At 41.3% G+C, this 23,531-nt stretch overlaps 1 protein-coding gene across 2 annotated transcripts in view; it reads right to left on the minus strand.

Moving 5' to 3' along the window:
• TSG101 (tumor susceptibility 101) overlaps positions 1–21,368 on the minus strand; it is a 42,580-nt gene extending 21,212 nt beyond the window's left edge. Inside the window, exons 1-6 of one of the 2 annotated variants that reach the window (XM_037150518.2) lie at positions 21,202–21,368; positions 13,802–13,886; positions 9,807–9,872; positions 7,273–7,436; positions 4,878–5,004; positions 1,112–1,178 (exon numbers count right to left, since the gene is read on the minus strand). In XM_037150518.2, the coding sequence (XP_037006413.2) occupies positions 1,112–1,178; positions 4,878–5,004; positions 7,273–7,436; positions 9,807–9,872; positions 13,802–13,886; positions 21,202–21,243 (551 nt within the window). In that variant the 5' untranslated portion in view covers positions 21,244–21,368. The remainder of the gene's footprint in view (positions 1–1,111; positions 1,179–4,877; positions 5,005–7,272; positions 7,437–9,806; positions 9,873–13,801; positions 13,887–21,201) is intronic. The other variant, XM_037150519.2, reaches the window with a different exon arrangement.
• Positions 21,369–23,531: the final 2,163 nt, after the last annotated feature.

A 23,531-nucleotide genomic window follows, 5' to 3' on the forward strand; every position in this document is an offset into this window, starting at 1 on the left:
AAGTGTGGCTGCATTTATTTATCTGTGAGGGTTAACTGATGATAAGTTATCAGGGTTAAAAATTTCTTGTTAATTGTTAGAGTAGCTGAAAATCTCACATAGTCACCAATATATGCCAGTTTTGCCCTTTAAGCCCGCCCAAAGTCCACCTGTTGAAATCACTCCTAGACCGTCAATGGAACAAGTGCATACTTAAAACACGGGTTAAGAATTATTTCTCATGGCCCTGGTGGGGTGTGTCTGGGGGGCAACCACTCATTGGTGTTTCTCCCTCTCTTCTTCCCTTCCTTCCTCTCTCTAAAGATAAATAAAATCTTTAAAAAAAAAAAAGAATCAGCCCTGGCTGGTATAGCTTGGTGGATTGAGCGTGGGCCTGAGAAACAAACAACCTCGGTTCAATTCCCAGTCAGGGCACATGCCTGGGTTGCAGGCCAGTTCCCAGCAGGGGACCCACGAGAGGCAACCATACACTGATATTTATCTCCCTTTCTCCTTCCCTTCCCCCACTAAAGAAAAATAAATAAAATCTAAAAAAAAAAAAAAAGAATTAGTTCTAATGATTTTCTACTGTACATTATTCATAGACTGACTGCACTATTAAGTTAATTTACTAGTGTTGTGTTATTATCAAATAAAGACTGGTAGTAGATGTAATCTATGAACTAAATTAAAAAATATTATAGGGGCAAGACTGACTCCATTACATGAACCACTAATTTGTCCCCTACAGAAAAGGTAAATTTAAAAAAGGGCATTAAAATATTATTCTTCTGGTTGAATTCATTATAATCAGTATTTCAATAGCCTTTGAGCCACCAACACTGTTCTTAAAGGTAAGCAGCAAGAATTTCAAGGTCCAAAAGCAGTCAAGATCATTGTCATTATCCCATCCCTTTCCTCTCTGTACATGCGATGGAGCTGTATTTCTCCAGAATGGAAAAGACTCCTTTTGAGTTATGCAATCATGTACCCCAAATTCTAACAATGAACCTAGTCTTATCTTCCATTAAATTGTAACTAAACTTACTTTAATGCCCTAGTTAGCAACTGTTATTTTGACTCTAGATCAACAGAATTTTTAGCAATGATTCAAAAGATCAATTTTCATTACCTGGGATTGGAAGGGTATCCGGATGGATATGCAGAGATTCCACTGGGCATGCCTGGCATGTAGGAAGCTGAAAATAAGTTTTCACAGTGTAAAATAACATGCATAGTCCTAGATATGAAGGCTGTTACATGAGATATCCATCACTGTCAAACCACAGCAAAATTTCATACAGTTAAAGAATATAAATGACAGCACCAAAAAACCAAACACTCCACCCATATTAGTTCTTCACTTCAAGTGCAATGCTCTGCAAATCACATGATTTTCAGAGCATGAAACATGAGTCATGACAACACATGTGACAATCCCAACAAGGACTAACTGGCAAACAGGTCAACCTGCTCAGCTCCGCAAGCTCTAAGGAGTCTCCAACCTGAGACAGGAGCTGGTTCAACTTGGAATTTGGAAGAAGGTGATTCTGCCCTCCTCTGGTCCAAAGTAGGCTTCTTAGAAAGTGACCTCTTTATTATGTCTAAGACATCTTCTGATATTTCTTTTCAGACTATGTTGACCGATTAGCACAGCTGGTTTTGTTGGCTTGACTGAGGACTTTAAAAGACTTCAAATTACTACAAGAAGTCCTATGTAAACTTCTGTTCGGCTAGAGTGGTTAAAACCAACTGAAACAAAAGCCTGTAAGTACTAGAGAAAGAGGGCTCCAATCCAGCAAGCTTAAACACTGCTGTATATTTTTTCCCAAAGAAAACACCAGTGACAGCACCAGTCAGTGGTGCCAAGAGACTAATCGTCAGAGGAAGAAAAGAAGAGTTAGTTTTGGCCTTAACTGGAAATGACTTCTTTGAGAATCAATTTATCCTCAGTGAAATGTTTCTCACTGAATGAAACAATGAATCAGTTCTTAATCTAATCAACATTTTAGTGCCTTCTATATGACAGGCACTGGAAATTTGATGACAAAAAAGAAGACAGGAACTTTCTAGCCTCGAGTTGCTTCTAGTCTAGTCAGGGAGACGAGCAAATAGTAACAGCACAGAGTGGTAAGTGGGATGACAGGGGGACACGGAGGGCTGTGTATGAGGACACACAAGAGGCAGCTGATCTAAACCTTGGGGGTGGGGTGAACGAACGTGATCTAGCAGAGGAATGGCATCCGAAGGTGTCAAGGCAAGAGACATGGAGCTTTCAAGAAATAAGCCTTTAGAGCACAGAATGAAGTAAGGTGGGAGACCTCAAAAGCTTTCACCAGAGTCGCTGAGCACACATCGCCAAGTACCAGTGTACACAGCTTTCCTGTTAGGATGCATCTGTGATGTCAGCAGTACATTTTTTCTTAAGTATAAGGAAGCTACGATGATGTCCAATCTATTACAGAAGGCAAAAAGCCTCCCCAAACGCCACACTTGCTAAGTAACACAAAACACCTTTTTTCTGCCCTAGGGGCAGAGCACAGCTTAACTTTATGAATATCAAAAAATGAGGCCACTATTAAATGTCAGCAACATACATACAGTATCTTGCCACGTATAATGCGCTCCCATGTGTAACGAGCACCCACGTGTCTGTGCACATCACACACGGGATCATTATGTCCATTATTATACCCATGTATAATGTGCATCCTTATGTTTCCCCTCAAAACACTGGACAAAAGAGTGAGTTTTATACAAGGCAACACGTGGTACCCAATTACTACCCCCCACGCCAGATTCTTTCTCACACATCTAAAACCACCACCTCGTAGTTATAAGCAATTTTCCTTTTCTGAGGTTCTGAAAAGCTAACAATTCTGCCAAAGGCTTCAAATTCTAATTTTGGGAAACAACATATATCATCTGGATCCAAGACTGGCAAGGAAAAAGATAATGAAGTTAAGTACTTTTAGAGCCAGACTCGAAAGGAATACGAATACGCACAACACAGACGTATTAAATAAAAACGAGTGCGAAGTGCTTAGCTGTACAGGTCAGTTACCATTCAATAAATGTTGACTATTACTGTTGTCAAAAAATGAGGTTTGAACATAATACTTTTTAAATGGGACTCATAGCTAGCTCAAAAGTCCTAAAACAGGTAAAAGAGGAGATCAAAATATTCTGAGTAATGACCCTGACTGGTGTGGCTTGGTGGGTTGGGCATTGTTCCACAAACCAAGAGATCGCTGGTTCGATTCCTGGTCACTGCACATGCCTAGGTTGCAGGCCAGGTCCCTGGTTGGAGTTGTGTAAGAGGCAACTGATCAATGTTTCTCTCATGCATTGATGTTTCTCCCCCTTTCTCTAAAAATAAATAAAATCTTTACAAAAATATGTTTTGAGTAATAACAGAAGTATATAATTTCTCAAAAGATAATATTTAAGTATATATCCAAATTTCTGAGCTATTCTTTGGTGTGCGTGGGGAATGGAATTCAGACTTTCATTTCTTTACAGTTATACCTAATAACAATATTGTTTAGGTGTATAAAAAGTATTAAAACTGGAATGGACGGACAGTAAGACGGTCTTTTAGTAACTTATTTACATTAGTTCTAGATTACTTAATGTGATTCACAGTGAGTACAAAACCCAGCTGCAACGGTGACCTCTCTGGCGTGGTCTCCTTCTCGAATGCTGTGCTTCCACCAATGTCCGTAGAAAGGTGGAAGAAATTTAGGAAAAAACATTGCTTAGGAGATTGCCTACACTGCTGAACAGGTTCCTACCTTATGTGGTCACTGCTATGTTATTTGAGCAATAAACATGAATGATAAACTAGGAAATACTCGATATTTCAAACTTATATGAGCAAGATTATCTATCTTGGGTACTGGAGTCAACAGAATTTAAGATGGAAATTTGGGGTCCGAAAGAATAGCTGGCATCTTTATTAAGAGCAGGACTGAATCCTAAAAAACAAGCTCACTCTGGGAAAAGGGGAAGGAGAAGGAAATGGGTTTAGAAAGTTTTCTGTTTAATTCCCATTCAGCTTATGAGTCAAGACGTTCCTCAAGACCGAATGAATTACAAAGGAAAAGGATAATTTTCAGAAGAAATATTAAAGCTCATATAATCTGACTTATAAGATAAATAAGCCTGGTTAATTACAATCTCAAACAAAATTTGTAACAATAATCTCAACCCAAAACAATGAAATCAATGCAGGTTTAATAAAGTCAAAACAAGTAAGTACAACCAATTCTCAAATATCAGGGTGATTTTAAAGTATCAGTAAGAATTATTTTCAAAAACCCAGAATAACAGAGCTAATGTGCACCGACTAGGGGAGAACTGGTACGGACTCCACGGGCCCACTTGCCCCACCCCAGGTAAAGTCACGAATTGGCTGTACCAAAGAGAAGAAGGCTGAGAGCTAGACGTCCAATTGTGTATACCCAGAATAGCTGAATGCGAATGATTTAGTTGACTTTTGTTACTGATTCTTACCTACAACACTGATCCTGAAGTTGTAAAGAAAAGGAGAGGTCAGATTACGTTTCAAGCTATATCTGCTTCCAAACTGATCAAATAAGGCTATTCCATGGCATGCATAATTTAAAAAGAATCTAGCTCCAGTCCAGCATCCTTTCTCCCCCCACTTCTGGAATCCAGCACACCCAGAGTTGGATTTCTACCCACAAACGAAAGCCCAAATGCCAGTCTTTGGTGGGAATCTGCACATGCAGATGTGGGGCCTCAGATGCCTCCAAAAAAATCCACTAACTTGATAAGCTAAAAAGCAAAGTAAAGTCATTAAAAACATTCTGTTAACAAGGTTTTGTTTTCTTTTGTTCGTGTGAGTTTAAAAATCAAATCCCCATTCTACTTACTATTTGGTGGTCCTGTCGGCTGGTATGGTGGATAAGATGCTGACATCGTAGGTCGGGAGAAGACTGGAGGTTCGTCTCCAAACACTACAATCATGACCTGAATAAGCCCCAACAAGTCTGACTGTGGCTAAAAACAGAAGACAAATTTAAACCAGCTACAGATGGAATTTTTGGCAAAATGGAAAAGTTCGGCCATTTTTAAACATCAGTTTTCAACTCAGCTTGATAATTTTCTTTACAGGAGCCCAAACCCCCACATTTCTTTAATTAGCTTAATAAAGCTAAGCGATCATGTACGTATTGAGTTATTTGCGAGGAGCAGGTCTGCTGTGTCGTGTACAGCGCTCCCCGCGTACCCCGCTGCAGCGTCACTCGGTGCAGTTTCAGTCCCCTGGGGTCTGACGACATCAACGAAAATGTCCTTAAATGAATAATTCTAAAGTTTAAAACTGCGCATCATTCTGAGCAGGGTGAAGAAATGTCATGCCACTGAGCCCAGCAGGTTCACAAAATTAACAAATACAGATAGAAACAAAGAAAGACTCCTGGTAGGATATAAATCAATTTGAAGGGAACCGGCATTTCTTATTCCACGAATACGGTTCTCTCTCCTTTGACTTAAGTCTCCTGTGATGTCTTTGAATAAAATTTTCTCCACAATGGACTTCTACATCTTTTGTGAGTCTTATTCCTAGGTTAGTAACACTGAAAAAATACAAAGTATTCATTCACCAGTTCATTAATTTTCTATTGTGACTGAGTCCAATCTGCTACTAATCCCATCCACTGAGTTCTTCGTTCCTGTTATTCTGTTCTCCGGCTCTAAGATTCCCAAGTCTGTGTCTGGTAAGTGGGTTGCCACCGGGGGTGGCAGTGTCCTAGTTCTACTGCCTGTTTTCCCTCTTTCTTGGTGTATTTGTTAATTTTAAATTATATGCTGCTTACACTTTATGACAATTTATAGAGGGTTTACACATTATGTTCCTCCAGCACGGGTTCACCTATCCTATGTCAGGCAGACACTGTGAGAATTACCTCAATACGATCGGGGACTGAGCTTATTTAAGGCTGGGGTTTTGTAAGGCTCACCATACCCGGTGACTTGCACTCTTGGGATGTGTTCCTCCGGCGGCACTGACTAAGAGCCTAGGATGTTACCTACACTGCTTCCGTGCTGAGGTTCCGAACTCCTAGCACCTCCTCAACCTGAGACTGCTGAGAACTTGGCTCTACATTCAGAGGTTTTCTGCTCAGCTTTAAGCCTCCTGTCTTTGAAGCTCAGGAATTTAGCACATCTTTTGTGGAGAAAACTCAGATTATTGTTTTATCTCTTTGTAACTTCCCATTTCTCCAAATTTTGGTTCCTAAATTAGTGGCTGTACTGGCAGATAGAACAGTAACTGTTGTCTTTTCAGCTCTGTAAACTGCTAGAACTCTGCAGGGTTTTTTTGCCTCTTAGCTAAGGCCCTCTGCCCAGATCCTCAGCCTCTTGCCCTGTAGTAAGGATCAGTAAATACTCCCAGGGAAAACTGGCAGAATGCTGGCTTAGCTCCTGCAGCTCCATTCACTAGAGGATCTTGGCCATTCAAGTCCTGATTGCCTCAATGGCTCCCCGAAAGCCTTCACTTTGGCTTTTCCAGCTGTTTTGATAGGACGCTGGTCTGCCAGAGCTTTACCATCAGAGTCAGAAACAAAGGTTTCCTACCATTATTACTGCTCGACAGGAATACTTTGAGTAACGAGATGTGAACAGTTTCACAAACACATGCCATCGGTATACTATTTTTTTAAATGCACTGCCCACTACATGAATTCCGTCTATACTTAAAGGTTCAACTTAAATAAAAGTGACTACGCATATTCTGTCCATTGCCAAGCTCTGTACAAACACAAGATGCGCAGCCACGTGCCACTGAACAGTGGCGACACATTCTGAGAAACGGGTGGCTGGGAGAGTCCACTGTCCTGTGAGCATCACGGAGTGCACTGCACTCACACAAACCTAGACGGTACAGCCCGCTGCAACCACTCTGTCTGCTGTACTTTTACAGGTCTGGCAGTGTGGGCAGTTTGTTTATACCAGGATGACCAAACACGTGAGTAACACACTGCGCTGTCATGTTAGGATGGCCACGACATCATCCTAACAGACAGGAATTTCCCAGCTCCATTAAACAGCCACCATCACATATGCAGTCCGCCGTTGGTCACGACGCTGTCACACTGCTACTGACCGTACTCGCTGCGGACAGCCTTTCTCAGTTACCCACCTCAGCGTAAGTGATCGCAGGTGAGCTCATCTCCTCCTCGGAACCCTCAGTGTTAACAAAAAGCAGATGACGGTGAATAAAATATATAAAATACAACAAATGCACAGAACACTGTTGATACTTACATGCTTCCATTCATGCAGATAAGGAAGATAGATCTTCCCATTTGCGTCAACATGCTTTCCTGTTTTAATAGTCATCGAACTAGTAGGCTTCACAAAACAGATGGGGGGGTTATACGGGTATGTGTCCAGCAGCCACAGGCATATGGGAATATTATATATATTACCTGAGAGAGAAGAAAACTTCAGTTCCTCTATTTTTATTATTTCTCAGCATGGCTTAGCAGGTAAGCAAGAGAAAGTAAGCAACGGTTGTTAAAAATCGCAACAAATATTTTAGTATCTCAAAGTTCTGTTTAAGATCAGTTTCTCAAATTTTCAGTTTGTAAAACACACCAGCAGCACCGAGGATTCCCTGATCCCCATTCTGCTGGTGTGTGCTTGTTGCTGTGTGGGCACACTTCAGGAGTTATCCTTCAACCAACCCACTCTTTCTTACTTGCCTCTTGTCATTTCAATTAATAAGGTTCACCAGGAAGGGTTATACAAGGAAGACCATGGATTATGGTATCCTATCAGAGAGTGATACAGTTCCCTTTCCAAAGCCAATCCAACTGTCAAACAGATGCTGACTGGTGGCTACAGCTTGACCAATATATATGGCATTTTCAGTGATAGCTACTCAATCTATGACGTGATCTTTTTGCTTTATGAAATAGAACCTCTCTCAGTTGAGAAATTTGACTATATGTAGTCAAACTGAACAGTGTTTCAAAGGATCCAACACAGTTAATCCAGTGAACATAACCATAGCCTTTTCTTACTAAGCTCAAAGCCAATGTCCCAAGAAACCATTTGAATCACCTAACATAAATTCAGATACGTTTCCTCTTAGAAATGCTTTCACTTCATATAAATATATACATATAAATTTTATGTAAAGAAATTACACAGTTGTGGAACTCTGGATTTATTTTTTACCCAAAACTACTTCTACAATGAAAAAAGGACCCCAACAGATATATCCTAATACAGAAAACATAAGTTTATTTCCACCAACCAGAATTCTTTGCTTTGTGAAAATGAAGACCTCTCCAGAATTATTTGGGTTTAAGAACTATGCCGCATGAAAAATGTTGAGGGAACGATTTAGATAAAATTTTTATATATATGAAATAAATATCCTTCATTATGATTACCATAGTTTCCTGCTCCCCTCTTTCCCCCATTACCTATTTCCCTGACCACAGTTTAATTCCTAAAGGCAAAGTCAGTAATCCTGAATTCTGTCCAGTCCTCCCTAATCTCATCATACACGCTTTATTCAGTGTTGATGTTCAAGTGTTTTCCCCCCCTGTCTGAAATGTCCATTCCGCTATGAATGGTTGACTCATCCTTTAATAGCAAGTTCAAATGTCATGTCCTCCGTTATCATCCAACATGGTCTTATTCTTCTTGGTAATTTCATAGCACCTTTATATTTTATCATTCTATAGCAGGTATAGAGTATTATAAATATCTATTTTTTAACAATTTTATTTATTTTAGAGAGGGGAAGGGAGGGAGAAAGAGAGGAAGAGAAATATCAATGTGTGGTTGCCCTTCACACACCCCCAACTGGGGACCTGGCCTGCAACCCAGGCATGTGCCCTGACCTGGAATTGAGCCAGTGACCCTTTCATTTGCAGGCTGGCACTCATGCCACTGAGCCACACCAGCTAGAGCTATGTATGTCTGTTTATTCCCTCCATTTCCTCTATTTGTGTAAGTTCTTCCAGAAAAGGTACATCCTTTATCTTTGCATACATAGCCCTTACCCCCTATGCCTCATGCACAGCAGGCACTATATAAAAGCAATGGCTAAGTTACAGAGACACCACAGGTCTTAGTAAGTCACAAGAAATAATTCACAAACAGAGCTGTCCAAAAACAGAACAGTCGTTTATGAAACTGAATGTTCCCTCACCACTGTAAGTATTTCAGCAGAGGGTGGCTAACTGGCTAACAAAGATGTAATTATCCGGTATCAAATTATCATCAGATTACAACCTTAAATAATAGCTACTTTTGACATGTGATTATTATATACCAGACTCTGTACTAAGTCCTTTACATACAATGAACTCTTTTTTGAGTCAGATACTATTATCCAAATGTTACAGATGTCCATGATCACAAACCTGATAGACCAGACAGTGAGAACTGAAATCATACTCTATCCTGACTTCAAAGCCTGTCTTAGCTACTACACTGTGCAGCTTGTCGCTGTTGGAAAAGTCTGAACAGGGTGAGAAGCAGAATCAGAGGCATGTAAAATGATCCTTTATAGTTTAAAAAAATTCTCTGATTCTATGGAACTTCAAACTCTTCCAGCACAAGGAGACAATTACTGATAATATGCTGGTAGGAAGGGAAAAATGCTGAAAATATTAGGTGCTGCTGCCAAATAAAGTTCAATTCCCACAGAAGTTGAAATCGCTATGTCATCATGAAAAATCACAAGAAAATAGGCTTAAGTTACTTATAACTCTTTGGCAGTGTATTATGGGCATCAAAATGGACCAATACTGGAAACATAAATTACACATGACACTTACCTCTGTAAGGCACAGGAATTGTCCCAGTGAGGTTCATCAGTTCCCTGGAACTGCCATCATTAAAAACTAAAAGGAAAGAACAAGGGTTTAAACATAAGCATTTTTATAGATGTTCCCATTAAGCTAGTCTTTTAAAAACGCTGGTTAAAACTCATTAGTATCCTATATCATCCATTTTGTCAATAACAGAGTACCCTTTGTTGAGTCACTCAGTGGGATCAGTTTTTCTGTGAGTAAAGATGCTTTGAATTACTTGGGAAAATGGGTGTGACTGCGATAATCTCAGTAAAAATGAGCTGTTTTCCTAACTAACATGATTGTAAAATTACTCGAAAAGAACTATCAACTGATACCATACTTCAAGTTCATTTCATATCACAAAATTTTAGATTTCTCATGTGCCAAGCCCCACTTCCTATCATTCTCAATCCTAATATAGCATAAACCACAGTTTTAAAGTAGTTTCCACAAATATATATGTATCTTTCAACACAAGTATTTCTCACACCACACCACACAGGTTTTCTAGCCGTAGCCCACTGATTAATTAGGGCACACGTAATGTGCATCACATGGGATACCTGGGAAAAGGCTGCCACGTGGAGCGCAAGAACACGGTGCTGCCGACCTCAGTTCTTTTCTTTAGTATCGACAATTATAAACCGCACTGTAATTTATTCTGATTTTGTGCTTTTAGAAACCCCACATTGACTTCCGCCAAGACGGAGGCAGAGGGGGAGACGCGGTGCCTTCTCACACAACCAAGTTTAGAGACAACTAAATATTAGCAACAGAAAACACAGCCAGAACACAGAAAATTGAACTTTTCGGAAGTCTGTTAACAACAAATTCTTCAGCCTGACCGGTAAGGGGCGAAACCAGCGGCTGGTGAAGCGGGGTTGCACAGGAAAACTCGGTCAGATGGACTCAGGCGTGGAATCCAGGCACAAGGCTGGACCTAGTGAGCGACCGAGCGAGCGACCAAGCCAGCAACCGCGGGGAAACAGCGAGGGAGCAGGGCTGCGGTTGACTGTGGTCGCGCATTTGTGCGCGGATAGACAAGCGAGGGAGTGGGCGATGGGACCGGAACCCAGCAGGTCCCCACAGCAAGCGGCATCAGAGGGCGCCGCCATTTCCCTGCTCTGACCCCACCTCCACATACAGCCTCATAACCCAGCAACTCTGAGTGGCCCGACCCTGGGGAACCATCTAAGGCTCTGCTCCTCAGCCAGCAGCACGAAACAGCAGAGGGGGCCGCCATTTCCCCGCTCTGACCACGCCCCCACATACAGCGTCACAACCCAGCAACCTGGGAGTCCAAGGCTCCGCTACTCACACTTAAAGGGCCAGAACAGACCAAACATGGCTCAAGAAGATCTCAAAGCTCCAGAGCCTATAAATCTAAGCGATGAAGAAATAGCAAAACTCTCAGACGCACAATTTAAAACACTGGTCATCAGGATCCTCACAGAACTGGTTGATTATAGCCACAAATTAGACAAATATATGAAGGCGAAACTAATTGAAATGAAGGGAATTGCACAGGACACCAATAGCAATGAAAAGGAAACTGGGACTCAAATCAATGGAGTGGACCAGAAGAAAGCAAATAATGGCCAAACAGAAAAGAGTCAAGAAGCAAGAATTCAAAGAAATGAGGAGAGTCTTAGGAACCTCCAGGACATCTTTAAACGCTCCAACATCCAAATTATAGGGGTACCAGAAGGGGAAGAGGAACAGTCACAGGTGGAAACCTTATTTGAACAAATAATAAAAGAGAACTTCCCCGTTCTGGCAAAGGAAATAGACTTCCGGGAAATCCAGGAAGCTCAGAGAGTCCCAAAGAAGTTGGACCCAAGAAGGAACACACCAAGGCACATCATCATTACATTAGCCAAGATTAAAATGAAGGAGACAATCCTAGAAGCAGCAGGAGCAAAGGGGACAGTCACCTACAAAGGAGTCCCCATTTCTCATGTCAGCTGATTTCTCAAAAGAGACCTTACAGGCAAGAAGGGGCTGGAAAGAGGTATTCCAAGTCATGAAATCCAAAGACCTACAACCAAGATTGCTCTATCCAGCAAAACTTTCATTCAGAATGGAAGGACAGATAAGGTGCTTCTCAGATAAGATCAAATTCAAGGAGTTCATCATCACCAAGCCCTTATTATATGAAATGTTAAAGGGACTTATCTAAGAAAAAGAAGATAAAAAATATGAACAGTGAAAGGACAACAAACTCACAGTTATTAACAACCACACCTAAAATAAAAGCAAACTAAAAGGACAGCTAGATCAGGAGTGGAAACATAGAAATGAAGATCTCAAGGAGGGTTAGCAACAGGGGAGTGGGAGGAGGAGAAGAGGGGAGAAGGTACAGAAAATAAGTAGCATAGACGGTAGACAGAAAATAGATGGGGGGGCAAGAATAGTATGGGAAATACAGAATCTAAAGAACTTGAGACACATGGTCATAAACTAAAGGGGGGTAATGGGGACGGGGAGGTAGGGTGAAGGGGAATGAAGGGGGAATAGAACAACTGTAATGGCATAATCAATAAAAAATAAATAAATTAAAAAACCCCACCTTATTTAATAACTTTTTTAAAAAAGAGTTTATTTATTTATCTTTAGAGAGGGAGGGAAGGAGACAGGGAGAGAAATATCAATGTATGGTTGCCTCTCATGCATCCCCTGCTGGGAACTGGCCTGCAACCCAGGCATGTGCCCTGACTGGGGATCGAACCACAATTGTTTGGTTCGCAGGCCCGAGCTCAATCCACTGAGCTACACCAGCCAGGGCTAAAACCCCACCTTATTTAAATGTATGACTTTATTTACTTTAAAAGCATGTAGACTGCAACAGTAGCAATGGTTTAGATGTGATTTGGCCATATAAAGCTATGTCAGATTTTTTTCAACAATGTTGGGATCTTTTTGATCAACAAACATTTTTTTTTTTAGCATGCAGTAAAAACTATCACAATAAAATTCTAGCTCCACTTTCTCCCCCACTGAAGCCATTTTTACATAAACTAATTTTGGTAATATGAAGTTTTTTTTGCAGATCTAGATACCACAGTATGGTATGGGGAAGGAGGCGGAGCTGGAAGAGAACTCCCAGTTCCGTCTTTGTTGTTCAGGAAACCCAGGACTGACTGTCCCCCTGTTGCTGCCCACCTCCCCCAATGCTTTCAAAGCCCTGGGGATAAGTAGAGTTTATAGAGTGAGGGTCTCAGCTACTATTTCAGCTCCTTGTCCTCCGTGCCAAGGGCCTCACCATGGCCAGGAGCCTTTGGACCTGGCACATCTGGTGTGGGGACAAAAAGACTATTAAGCATTTCTTACTTAAAACCGAGGTTTGTTTTGTTTCCATAATGAAACTATCACCTATGTACTCTACAGAATTAAGGATATTTTTTAAATGTTTTCCTCATCTATAAAATAACAGCATATCGTTTTGCTAAATATCTTCCTAAGACTATAAAGAGATGCAGGGGAGTAATTAACTTTAGGATACAGTACAATATAAGGGTATTCTCTCCCCTCTTGTTGAAGTGTAATGTATTAGCACATCGAAGGCTCTGAGAAACATTGTAACATGGCTGCAAAGAAACCCACTGAATTTTGTTCAATCTACAACTGCTCAAATTTAACGACAGAATTCCCATCGCCCCACCCCACAACATTCTTCACAGCTATAGATAATACTTTGAGAGATGATGAATTAAACTATCTTTAACATCCCCTTTAGGCCTAAATTTGCATAGCTCTATGTTAGAGTACTTTCTAAAAAGTTGCAACAACTACACAAATACAAGATGCTATAATTAGATGTTGTAATTTTCTATCCCTCCAATGTTTACATTAGGTAAAGATTTAGTCCTACAATGGAAAAAACAACAATCTTAAGAAGGGAAATGGGAAACCTACAATCATTAACAAGAGAAGTAAACTCAAAGTATAGTAATTGATATTTCATTATGTAAACTCACCATATGAATCCAATACAGGCTTGAGATCTTTGTATAACGCAATAACATTGATAGTTTCACGTACAGTCAGGTCTCTGTATTTGTACTGGAAAGGAAAATCATATAAGAATTTAGTTTAAAACCAACATACCTATTTTACTGTTAGATTAATTTTTTAAAAATCTTATTTTCCTGATAGCACTGTTAAAAGTACAATGGTTCTGACTAATCACTAACATTAAAGCCTGGAAGAACCTCAGTAACTTTCTCTCCTGCTACCTATTCAAATCCTTTGCTTGACTCCATTTGAGCTTTTCCAACTTAAATGGTCCTCTACCAAACCAAATCTTCGTAAGTCTCAAAAATCTAGCACACATCTCTCTCCCTTTTCTTTGTGAATCCTTTTCTAGAATTCCTTTTAGCCCCTTCCTTCAAATTCCAGCATATATTGTAAATACCAACTATTTTATAATTTATCATTTGCTGTATTGTATTTTCACATTTCTGCCTTGTACCACTTAACTACAGAAAACTAGAAACCTGGGGGGGGGGGGGGGTAGGGAAAGGCGGAAGAAAGAAAGGAAAACTAGGAACCTGGCTTACATGCTCTTGGCAGGTTAGGAGGTCAGAAGATGGGGTCCCCCATCTGATCAAAACACTGTATACAGAAGCTCACCAGTTGAGAAACTCCACCCAGGCACACAAAGCTTTCAATCAGCTTTCACTGTTTCTCTCCTAAAAAGGGGCGGTTAGCTATTCAGAGAGACTCCAGAAGCATGTCAGAGACCAAAACAAACAGAAAAGAAACTAAGTAGTAACAAAAATAACTCAAGAAGCAGAAGAAAATTTCAAAAAGGACTAGGATCAATAACTTCAAAGAAAAAAGAAATGACACTGTACCCATGAAACAAATGAAACAGGCTTTCTGTCTTGGCTTAAATTCAGTATTAAATCCTAGCTCTAGAAATCATATCTCTCTCTATACGTACACCCACTCAGAGACCAAACTTTCGCCCCCATAATCAGCAATTCCCCAAGGCAGCACAGATAGTAGCCAGGACCTGACTAACGATCACAAGGTCCTAGGTTATGTTTCAAGACCTGAGCTCAAAGATGGAATGTCCCTCTGGCTACTTTCCCATGAGATAGGACCATAGGACCAAGGGACTCTGGGCTGGAAAAGAATTCAGAACTATCCTCAACCTGAACAAAAGATTTACCCTTACCTCACCTCTGACCAATCAGCTCCCAGCATGAATCCAAAACCCTAACCCAAAGTATCTTGTGGTTGTGCTCTATATAATTTGTAACCGAAACGCCACTGGGAAGTTCGTACTTTTGAGCATCTGCTTCCCGTTCTCCTGGGCGGCACCATTCATCAAAATAGCCAATACTTCTCCATGGCAATTCTCAGTGTTTAGTGCCTAGCTCCGCTAGCGCCCGGGGAACCAACTCTTTCTGCTCTGTAGTGTGAGGACACACAGAAAAGAAACGACTTTGGACATAAAAAATGTAAGAGTAGAAAGAAAACATGCAATAGAAGGATTTGAATGTAAAGTCAAAGAAATTTCAGAGATTAGCGCAAAGACTGATAAACAATAAGAAAGAAAATGCAGAACTTCTGCCAAGACGGAGGCAGAGGTGGAGACGCGGTGCCTTCTCACACAACCAAGTTTAGAGACAACTAAATATTAGCAACAGAAAACACAGCCAGAACACAGAAAATTGAACTTTTCGGAAGTCTGATAACAACAAATTCTTCAGCCTGACCGGTAAGGGGCGAAACCAACAGCTGGTGGAGCGGGGTTGCACAGGAAAACTCAGTCAGACAGACTCAGGCGCGCGGAATCCAGGCACAGGGTTGGACCTAGTGAGCTACCAAGGGAGCGACCAAGCAAGCGACCGCGGGGGAAACAGCGAGGGAGCAGGGCTGAGGGTTGACTGTGGTCGCGCATTTGTGCGCACAGACAAGCGAGGGAGTGGGCAATTGGACCGGAACCCAGCGGGTCCCCACAGCAAGCGGCATCAGAGGGTGCCGCCATTTCCCTGCTCTGACCCCACCTCCACATACAGCGTCATAACCCAGCGACTCTGAGTGGCCCGGCCCTGGGGAACCACCTAAGCCTCTGCTCCTCAGCCAGCAGCACGAAACAGCAGAGAGGGCCGCCATTTCCCCGCTCTGACCACGCCCCCACATACAGCATCACAACCCAGCAACCTGGGAGTCCAAGGCGCCACTCCTCACACTTAAAGGGCACGAACAGTCCAAAAATGGCTCAAGAAGATCGCAAAGCTCCAGAGCCTATAAATCTAAGCGATGAAGAAATAGCAAAACTCTCAGACGCACAATTTAAAACACTGGTCATCAGGATCCTCACAGAACTGGTTGATTATAGCCACAAATTAGACAAACATATGAAGGCAAAACTAATTGAAGTGAAGGGAATTGCACAGGAAACCAATAGCAATGAAAAGGAAACTGGGACTCAAATCAATGGAGTGGACCAGAAGAAAGCAAATAATGGCCAAACAGAAAAGAGTCAAGAAGCAAGAATTCAAAGAAATGAGGAGAGTCTTAGGAACCTCCAGGACATCTTTAAACGCTCCAACATCCGAATTATAGGGGTGCCAGAAGGGGGAAAGGCACAGCCACCAGTGGAAAACTTATTTGAACAAATAATAAAGGAGAATTTCCCCAATCTGGCAAAGGAAATTGACTTCCAGGAAATCCAGGAAGCTCAGAGAGTCCCAAAGAAGTTGGACCCAAGAAGAAACACACCAAGGCACATCATCATTACCTTAGCCAAAATTAAAATGAAGGAGAGAATCCTAGAAGCAGCAGGAGCTAAGGGGACAGTCACCTACAAAGGAGTCCCCATCAGACTGTCAGCTGATTTCTCAAAAGAGACCTTACAGGCAAGAAGGGGCTGGAAAGAGGTATTCCAAGTCATGAAATCCAAAGACCTACAACCAAGATTGCTCTATCCAGCAAAACTTTCATTCAGAATGGAAGGACAGATAAAGTGCTTCTCAGATAAGATCAAATTCAAGGAGTTCATCATCACCAAGCCCTTATTATATGAAATGTTAAAGGGACTTATCTAAGAAAAAGAAGTTAAAGAAACATGAACAGTGAAAGGACAACAAGCTCACAGTTATTAACAACCACACCTAAAACGAAAGCAAACTAAAAGGACAGCTAGATCAGGAGTGAAAACACAGAAATGAAGATCTCAAGGAGGGTTAGCAACAGGGGAGTGGGAGGAGGAGAAGGGGGGAGAAGGTACAGAAAATAAGTAGCATAGACAGTAGATAGAAAATAGATGGGGGGGGGCAAGAATAGCATGGGAAATATAGAATCTAAAGGACTTGAGACACATGGACATAAACTAAAGGGGGGGTAATGGTGGGGACGGGGGGGTAGGGTGGAGGGGAATGAAGGGGGGGAATAGAACAACTGTAACAGCATAATCAATAAAAAATAAAAGATAATAAAAAAATGAATTAAAAAAAAAAGAACTGAATTCCTTATCTTTCCCCAAATTGAACCCTTTTCAAAGTCTTCCATATCAACATCTTTCCAGCTACTCAAAACCAAAGACCTGGAAACGATACCTGATGCCTCTCTTTACTTCACATTTACAGGTGAAAATCCTGTTAGCTCTCCCTTCAAAAATATCCAGAATCTGATCTCTTCTAACTACCTCCACAGGCCACCATTATTGCAACAGCCTCTTTACAGGTATCTCTGCCTCCCCTGTTAATCTCCTACAGTCTAGTCTTCCCATCACACTCCAAGTAAATGCCAAAGTCCTTACAAAGGCCTCCAAGACCCTCCGAAGTCTCTCACACCTTTACCTACCAATACTTTCTCCCTTCACCTCCTTTGCTGTTGCTCAATCATGCATAACAAGCTTCTGTCTCAGGCCCTCTGCACTTGTTTTTCCTTCTTTCTGGAATGTTCTTACTTCAGAATGTTCCAGTTTGCACCCTCACCTCTCTCAGGTCTCTGCTCAAACAGATCTTCTCATAAAGGCCTTCCTTTACCATTCCTTAAAACTGTAACCCATCTCATCTTCACCCCCTAGCGCTCTTCTATTATTTCCCTCCCCTGCTTTACTTTTCTCCAAAGCACGTATCACCTTCCAACATACTACTTAATGTATTTGAGTTCTTTATTGTCTTCTATGAGAATTTAAATTCTCAGAGTGTAGTCATTTCCTCTGTTCACTTTTGTATCCCCAAAACCTCAAACAGTGTGAGGCACATAGCAATCTTTAATGACAGCTCTCTTTTACCTATGCGGTAGTGACTCCACCTCTAGGAATGCCATAGACACACTACGTAAGAATACGGATAACTGCCTATGTGAAAAATTGAAGGTAGAAAGTTATTTGTGTAAAGATGGACTTATGATAGAGAAGGGTGTTAACTAAAAAGTTATATTTAAGTTGGCAGCTAAGATAGTGTTCAAAGGAAAAAATTATCTGTAATAATATATAAAAATATGTTATATGTCACTTATACAATACAATAAAAAACAAGACGTAAGTCAAAGCAGGTGGCCCAAAGCACCATGATGGGTGCGTCAGTCCCACAATAAAGAATAAAGGACCATCACCCTAGGAATGTGTCTACGGTCCTGGCTAGCAATCCCTACACTGAACCACACCTAACCGAAAGAATAACACCCGAAGCTAACCCTCCACCAGCAGGACAAAATTTCACATATTGCTTCTACAGGCTGGATATTTATAGGCTGGATAGAAAAGATGCTGATACTCAGAACTGACATCATCACTTGTAGGAGGCTCAGTTTTTCAGATATTGGTCCAAGAACCAAAAGATGGGTAGAATGCCCTGTCCCACCTCTTCCCTACACCCTTTTCGTTCTTTGCATCAAAAGAAATTGAAGGGAGAGGAAGACAAGTTCCTCTACAGGAAGGCTGGGAATCTTAATTATGGTTTTTAAAATTCAAAACCAGTATTTGGCCCTGGCTGGTGTGGCTCAATGGACTGAGCACTGGTCTGTGAACCAAAAGGTCACTGGTTCAATGCCCAGTCAGGATACATGCCTGGGTGCAGACCAGGTTCCCTCGCTGGAGGGTTGAGAGAGGGAACCAATTGATTTATCTCTCCCACACTGATGTCTCTCTCCCTCTCTTTCTCCCTCCCTCAAAAAAAATCCAAAAAAAGTATTCAAAACCAATATTTGAATATTCTTGTCCTTCTATATAAATATTTAATACTATGCTATCAATCTAAAGATGAAAAATGGCATGACAGATACTCTTCAGTTACACAGTTTGTAAAACAATATACTGTTTTTTAAAAAGTGATGTATGTATATAAATGTTGTAACATAGATCTGGGCCATATTCTTCTAGGGCTCCCCAAAACTTTATCTATAATTAAGGATAACTACTTTATCAAGAGAAAATCAAAAAGCCTTGAAGATACTAGACAACCAAGAGAAGCAGTATTTTGAAAGCTGTCACTTTTTCTAGAGTTTATGTTCTTTTTAATCAAACACTATGGACTAGAAAATTTTTTCCAAGAAATAAGTTTATATATAATAGTGTGTTTTATTAACATCGAAAAGTGTTTATGTTACTTCATTTCTATCATTCTTGCTTTGACAAAGCCGACCCAGTGAACTACAGGAGATTCAACTCTCGATATACAATAAGGTATATCAGAATATACCCCATTCTGATCAGGTCTGGTAAATTCGGGGGGGAGAAAAACCCACCCAGTTCGCTCTGGTATCGAGTGCCACATTTGAGGTAATTATCAAAACAATTCACAACTTTAATAGACACAATTCCTATCTGTTTTTTTAAAAGTGAAAAAAAAATACACCGGTCTTGAACTATGAAAATTATAAATTAAGTTCGAAGCAAACAAATTCACATTATATGAAGCATACAATCAAGGACAGTTATTCTTATGGCTAACAGACATGAAAAGATGCTCAAAGTCTCTAATCATCAGAGAAATGCAAATTAAAACCACAATGAGATATCACCTCGTACCTGACAGTATGGCTATCATCAATAAATCGACAAATGACAAGTGTCTGCAAGGACATGGAGGAAAGTCAGCACTACTGGTAGGAATGCAGACCAGTGCAGCCACTGTGGAAAACTGGAGGTCCCTCAAAAATTAAAAATGGACCTGCCTTATGATCCAGCAATTTCACTGCTGGGTATGTATCAGAACAAACTCAAGACACTAATTTGAAAAAAACATTAGAACCCCTATGTTCATTGCAGCATTAGCCACAACATCCAAGATATGGAAGCAGCCCAAGTGCCCATCAGTAGACAAATGGATAAAAAAGAGGTGGTGCATATATGTGATAGAATATTACATGGCCATTAAAAAGAATGGAACGGTACCATTTGTGACAACATAGATGGACCTAGAGGATATTATGCTAAGAGAAATAAGTCAGAGAAAGACAAATACTATATGGTTTCATTTTCATGTGGAATCTAAAGAACAAAATAAACGAACAAACAAAATATAACAGATTCAAGGATGCAGAGAACAGGGTGATGGTTGTCACAAGTGAGGGGGGTTGGGGGGCTGGGTGAACAAGGTGAAAGGATGAAAAAGTACAAATGGGTATTCACAGAATAGTCACAGGGATGTACGGCATAGAGAACACCGTCGATAATATTGTAATGACACTGTATAATTGTCTCATCACTATGCTGTGCACCTGAAACTAACAGAAAATAATACTGAATGTAAACTGTAATTGAAAAAGTGAAATTAAAAAAATAAAAAATAGTTACTCTTAGCAAATCAAAGTCCCTGAAATGGTAATGCGATTCTATTTATTTTACCCGAGGTGGTGAGGTATTGGTATTTTGGATTCTTTGGACGCTTTTTAATGAAAATCGAGCCTATTCAACCAACAGTTACTCATCTCCCGCGGGTCAGGTATTGAGCTGTGTGAAGAATACAAAACTGAAAAAGACACAATCTCTGGGGGCCCGGGAGGGAAGGACGAAGACTGACGGATTCCTTCTGGCGTGGAGGTGTGCCCCCGATCGAGAATTAAGTACAACCTTCCCTTTGTGTTTATAAAAACGAAAATGAAATCGAAAACTGTATTGCCCCAACGACTGCTCCAAACTCAACCGGGAGAGTGGAGGGCAGGCGGCAGGTGGCAGACGGCCTCCGCTCCATGCCTTTGTTGACGGTCGCCGCCCCCGACCTTCCCGGGTCCTGTATCGAGGTTCCGGCACTAAGCGACAGGGATCTGAGAACTAGGAGGCGCAAAGGCGCCCGAGGGCCACACTGGAGGTCCCGGCCCGCCGGGGAGGCTCAGTGGACCGGGTCGGGTCAGGCCCGTCCCGCAGGGAAGGGAGCGGTGGGCGGGTCGGGTGGCGAACGCGTCGCGGCCTCACCTTGGACACCATCTTCTTGAGCTGGCTCTCCGACACCGCCATGGCGGCCACCTTGCGGCTTCTATCCCCGTAGGCAGGGGGTCAGCCGCTCCGGGGCTGCCCCAGGCCGCCCCACACAGCAGCACACCAAGTGGCCAGGCCCCCACCCCCCGCCTCTAACAACAGGAAGTCGGCAGCCACGACAGACCTTCCGCTTCCTTTACGTCACTTCCGAGGTAATACCTGAAGCAGGGTTTGTTACCACTCGCCCGGTGCTCGGGTGCGGTCGGGTCCCAATGATGAGGGCTGCTCGTTCCGACGGTGGAAACTCTGGGCTGGGACAATATCGTCAGGTGTTCACAGTTGCTCTTGGAGTAGGGGAGCAGGTGCAGGGAGGGGACATACACTGGGAAGGTCTTGTCAATGAGCTTGAATGACCGATTCATTAAATGGGAGGGCACTGGACTGGGAGTCAGAAAACTCTGCCACTGACTTGCCCTTGTCATATTAGGAGGCAAGTGCATGTTTAGCTCTGGCCATAGTTTTTTAACAGCTCCAAGATGATGCCCAGGGTCTCTCTGATTATCAGGGTTTTTGTTTGAAGCTTAAAAGTTCTTAATACTACATTAACGAGGAAAAGTGCAGAGCACTGGTTTCACAGAAAGCATGGGAGTTATTTCTTCAGGAAACCTTTCCCCTGAGTCAGAAATTCTGCTCTGAACCCAGACATAAATGATAATACAGGCTGCATTTTACCTTGCACTGTGTTTGTGTCCAAGTCCAAGTCTTTGAGGGGCAGGCTTATCTTCAGATGCTCATTGCTGTGTGCTGCACAAGAGAACTTGATCTTAATTGCATTTCTACCACCAATAAGAGTTCTTCATAGTCATTCATGAAGAACTAGTCATGCTGGTCATTGCATATCACCCATTTTAAGTACAATGTCATTAAATACAGCGTAAAATTTGGTTTAATGATGTATGGTAATTTGGATGATTTTAGCCTAGTGCTAATGAAGAGGCTGTAGCATTAATTCCCTTCTAAACTAGCACCTCAGTGAAGGTCACATACTCAGAAGTCATAACTGAAACCACGTGGAAGCATTATTACAAATTGTTGCACACATACACCAATAAAAATTACTCCAATAGGTATTTTTTTTAATATGGACATGTTAGTAAAGCGCACAGCTCCAGTCAAACAAAACTGCATGGCATTCTATCTTGCCACTGTACCTCTTTCATGTTTTTAAAAGCAATGTGCTTTTCTAACTTTTTTTATTCTTGTTAAGTACAATTGTCTCCAATGTGGTTTTCAGATTATTCTTAGAGCCACAGCTTACTCAGGAGTTCCTTCACTTAGAGCAACCTTGCTTTTATCGATTGAGGGAGTGCAGGTAATACATTGCTTTAAAAGTTTTCTTGCTAAAAATAATCTTTTTAAAGCTTGAAAACAACAAAATCCAGTCTCTTCATTTTGCATTGAAGATACTTGAAACAAAACAAAAAAAAAACCGCCTAAATATCTTGGGAACCACAGAATTATATGAATCTTCCTCTTCAATTTGAATAAATTTCCTTCCATTCAACAAATTAGGAATCTTCTGGAGATTTTAAAGTCAAAGTTAATTTTATTCACTTTACAATGTAAAACTGGAAAAATAAAACATTTATTTCTGCTACAATATCAAAGTCGCTTTAATTCAAGCTCCACTAAAAATCATAACAAGGGACATTGCATGATTTGGGGAAAAATAAAAAAGTGAAACTTAATAGCAGCATCATGAGTGTCAATTATCACCAAATCATAGTGAGGTGGTGGGGGTACTGCTTTTCGACTTTTATATGGAATGTAGAAAACATGATTGATAATATTCAACATTCGAGGAGCTATCTGATAGAATTACTTCTATATCATGGGCTGTAGGGGACCAGTTTGTTTAAGTCTGGCCAATGTGACTCAGCTCTGTATGGAAAACCTACAGAAGCGAAATGGTAGGCAGGAGCCAGACCTTCAAACTGAGTTTTCCCGTGGGAATCAGGCCTAGAAAATGCATACAGACCATTATGGCTTGCTCTTGCTAAAACTCCACCCTGGTCTAAAACAACAAATGTGTATTGTCTATCTTCAAGGTAACTTCCAAAGGCTGTGTGAATTTTCCCAAGGACAGAGCTAATCAGCTCATTGCCATTCCCCTCTGCATGTTATTTTCATTTCCTTGATTGTTCCTAAAATGTAGACAATAATATTCTATGTAATAGATAATAAATCTTTCGCTGATGTAAGACCCCAGGAAAACAATAAAAGCCTGTCTAGGCAAGGGTCGACACGCTCTCTTCTTGAGGGAGTAG

The sequence above is a fragment of the Artibeus jamaicensis genome, unplaced genomic scaffold, assembly GCF_021234435.1.
Source record: "Artibeus jamaicensis isolate MK-2021 breed Jamaican fruit bat unplaced genomic scaffold, CSHL_Jam_final contig_797, whole genome shotgun sequence".
Lineage (NCBI taxonomy): Eukaryota > Metazoa > Chordata > Mammalia > Chiroptera > Phyllostomidae > Artibeus > Artibeus jamaicensis.